Raw genomic sequence first — 3,650 nt, forward strand, 5'->3', positions numbered from 1 at the left:
AGCCCTGAGGGTGAGGACAGGCTGAGACACTGGAACTGAAGGGAGAAAGATAGTTAACCATCAGTTCATGCTGTTTAAATTTGTTCTTCCATAGAAAAGACATTTCAAACAGGAGAATGTTTTTCTGTTTTTAATGACCTTGTGACATCACTCAGAACTCAGCTATAATTTCTTCATATCTGAAGAAACAAATCATTTGTTTAGTGTTATATATAGTCTGGAATACTTCGATATACAATCGCAAAAGTGTTTGGGGAATCTGAAAACAGAGATTAAATTGAAACCCAAGTATCTGAGAAGTCAGAAGACAATTGGAGAAAAGGAGAAATCAGTTCAATAGAAAATGAGAAACAGGGGAGACTGCTGCTTACATAGCCAGAGATGTAACCGAGCCTTGGCCGCATCAAAAATAAGACCCAAAAGAGAATAAATATTGATCAAGTTATTGGCTCATTTTTATATTTATTCATTCATCAAAAATTAATTGAGCAGTTTAAAAGTCTCAGGAACTACACAATATGCTGGGGATTCAATAGTGAGAAAGACACAGTTCCTGCCCTCATGAAGCCTGCAATCTAGTTGAGATGATAGAGAGCAATTAAATAGAAATACAAATACATAATTAAAACATTTATAATTGATACACAGTAAAGAATAGGATGCTGTGAAATGTATAATAATGGGGCCTGATCTAGTATGGGTTAGTCAGGTAATGCTTCCTCACAAAGTGACATCTGAATTAACCAGGTGAGGAAGGGAGTGAAGACTGCACAGGCAGGCAAACAGTGTGCGCAAAGGCCCTGAGCTGGGAAGAAGGTTGGAGCTTTTGAGCTGTTGAAACGAGGTGACAGCAGCAGTAAGAGAAGGGTTTGAAGAGTGCCATGAAATAGGAGGCTGGAGAGCTAGGCAGAGCTTCGCAAGCCATGGTACGGATTTTGATCCTTCTTCACAGAGCAATGGGAAACCTGTAAGTGTCTCTATACAGGGGCATGAGATGATCAAACCTGTCTTTTTTAAAGACAATTTTGATCTCAGTGTGCAAAATGGATTGTAATGGGACAGAAATGGAATGGAGAGGTTATTAGGGGTGGAGTGGTGGCGTTGCAGTAATTGAAATGGTGGTAGATTTGACTATGATAGTGGCAGTAAAGATAGAAAGAAAAGATCCAAGGACTATTTTGGAAATAAAATCAATAGGAGTCAATGATTAACTGGCTATGGAGACCAAGGGAGAGAAATGGCAAGGAAGACTCCTGGGATTTTGCCTTGTATATATGGGTGAATGGATGTGTCTTTCACAGAGCTAGGGACACTTGGAGGAGGACCAGATATGGGGGGAGTTCCATGAGTTCAGTTTTAGAGATGTTCAAGTTCATGAGCCTTTAAGAGATATGGCATAGGCAGGTGCTCAGGTAGGAGGTCTCTTCTGGAGATAAAAGTTTAAGAATCATTTATAGATGACACCCCCAGGATTATCCAGAGAAAGAACATATATAAGAGAAGAGGGTACATGCAGGACAAAGCTCTGGGACACACCAATGCTTTTAAAGTTTGTCTATAAAAGGAGGAGCTAGTAAAGGGAACTGAGAAGGAGTGGCAGAGAAAGGAGATCCAGGAGAAGGTGAAGTCATTGAAGCCAAGGAAGGGAGGGTTTCAAGAAGAAAGAAATACTATTTCTGAGAGACCAAGTAAGGTGAGGATTGGAAAATGGCCATTGCATCTAAAGCCATGGGGGTCATCTGTGACCTTTGTGAGAATCATTTTTTATATAAAGGTCGGAAGAGACCAAGTGTTAAATCCAAGAAGGTAAGGAGGAAATGGAGACAATCTGTGCAACTGACTCTTTACTGGAAGTTTAGCCATAATAGAGCAGTGGCTGGAGACATAAGTGGGACCAAGTTAGGGTTTTTTCTTAGACATGGGAGAGACATAGCATGTTAAATGTCAATGGGAAGGGTCCTATAAAGCAGGAGAGAAAGTTGTTCAAAGTGCCTGAGAATGCAAGGAAGGATGGACTCTAGAGGTGAGATGGAGATGTTCACCTTTCATAGGAAGCAGTCTTCTATACCTTAGGAAGAGGAGGGATGAGTTACTGGATGGATACAGAGACAAACACTCAAATGGTGGTGGGAGTCGAGGGTGTGATTGTCTGGGAGGAAGTAAAGGTGTTAATGAACTGGGGGTTCTGTTGAGGTCTGAGAAAAATAATGATTGGAGGATTTTACTTTTTTTAATTCCTGTATTCTTTTATTTTTTTTAAACATCTTTATTGGAGTATAATTGCTTTACAATGGTGTGTTAGTTTCTGCTTTATAACAAAGTGAATCAGCTGTGCATATACATATATCTCCGTATCTCCTCCCTCTTGCGTCTCCCTCTCTCACTCCCTATCCCACCCCTCTAGGTGGCCACAAAGTACCGAGCTGATCTCCCTGTGCTATGTGGCTGCTTCCCACTAGCTATCTATTTTACATTTGGTAGTGTATATATGTCCATGCCACTCTCTCACTTCATCCCAGCTTACCCTTCCCAATCCCCGTGTCCTCAGGTTCACTCTCTACATCTGCGTCTCTATTCCTGTCCTGCCCCTAGTGATTGGAGGATTTGAAGAAACAAGTAGAGGGCTAGGAGGAGGTCATGTGATTGGAGTAGTGTACGTACGTGTCAGTGGGTGGCGGAAAGAATGACAAGCCATGGTGTCGAGTGGGTCATCCATGTGGACGAGTTATGGAACGATGACAGAGTGTAGGGTAGAGAGGAAGACTATGAGTGAGGTGCCAAGCCTGCACTGAAAGTGGGCATGACTAGGAGGTCAGCCCATGAGAGGCCAGGTAGGAGAGAGAGTGCTATAGCTGAATGAGAGGTAAGATGTCAGGAGAGTGATGTTGAAAGGTCTTTTAGCAGGAGCTCTGGCTGGAGGTCTGAGTTGCTCTGGGACAGGGTCAGGAGAAGCTAGAGAGAAATTCATGAGCCAGTGAAAGGATGAGTTGGCCTTTTTATTGATTGACTGACAAAGGAAACTCCAACTAAATCTCTTCTGAGGTGAGACATGTTGAACTTTATAATTTCCTTTCTTGCTGATCATTGTTGGCCAGGATGCAATTTGTGTTTTAAAAGCCTTTATTCGTACGTTAGGAAACTTTTAGTCACAATGCCTTGCACTGCTGCTACCAAGAGAGGCAAAGCAAGCAAAGGGAAGGTGCGAGTTCCTGAAAATGTAGAATACAGAACTCTCAGTTGGAGGCTGTGTAGCAATGATGTCACACAGCAAATGGCCCTGTGGTACCTCCAATGTTGGCTACAGGTGAAGGTGGGGGAGATGGTCTGTCCCTGGCTGTGCTGTAGTTGGGTCCACTTACCTCTGACAGTGAGTGACACTGTGTTACTGCGCTGGAACCCCTGGCCATTGTCGGCCTCACAGAAATAGTTCCCAGAATGCTCTGCTGTGAGAAGGAGGTTGAAGGAAGCTCCCCTTCCAAAGGGGCTTGAGCTGCTCCCCAGGCTGACATCCTCATGATAAAAGTGGTACCAGATCGGGGGAGAGCCTCTCTGGGCCTCACAGTGAAGCTCCATCATGTCCCCTACCACAGTCTGGGCCCTTGGAGCCCTGAGGGTGAGGACAGGCTGAGACACTGGAACTGAAGGGAGAA

The 3,650-nt window shown here is 43.7% G+C and overlaps 1 protein-coding gene across 1 annotated transcript; it reads right to left on the reverse strand.

Moving 5' to 3' along the window:
- Positions 1-6: 6 nt before the first annotated feature.
- On the reverse strand, positions 7-3,634 carry LOC114883242 (Fc receptor-like protein 3; the record flags this gene model as incomplete). Its single annotated transcript, XM_029215801.1, has 2 exons — positions 3,360-3,634; positions 7-35 (listed from the first exon to the last, which is right to left on the reverse strand). Coding segments are annotated over exons 1-2 (246 nt in total), but the record flags the coding sequence as incomplete, so codon positions are not given.
- Positions 3,635-3,650: the final 16 nt, after the last annotated feature.

This window comes from Monodon monoceros, unplaced genomic scaffold (assembly GCF_005190385.1).
Source record: "Monodon monoceros isolate NGI ecotype Baffin Bay Population unplaced genomic scaffold, NGI_Narwhal_1 Contig1025_ctg1, whole genome shotgun sequence".
Taxonomy (NCBI): Eukaryota; Metazoa; Chordata; class Mammalia; order Artiodactyla; family Monodontidae; genus Monodon; species Monodon monoceros.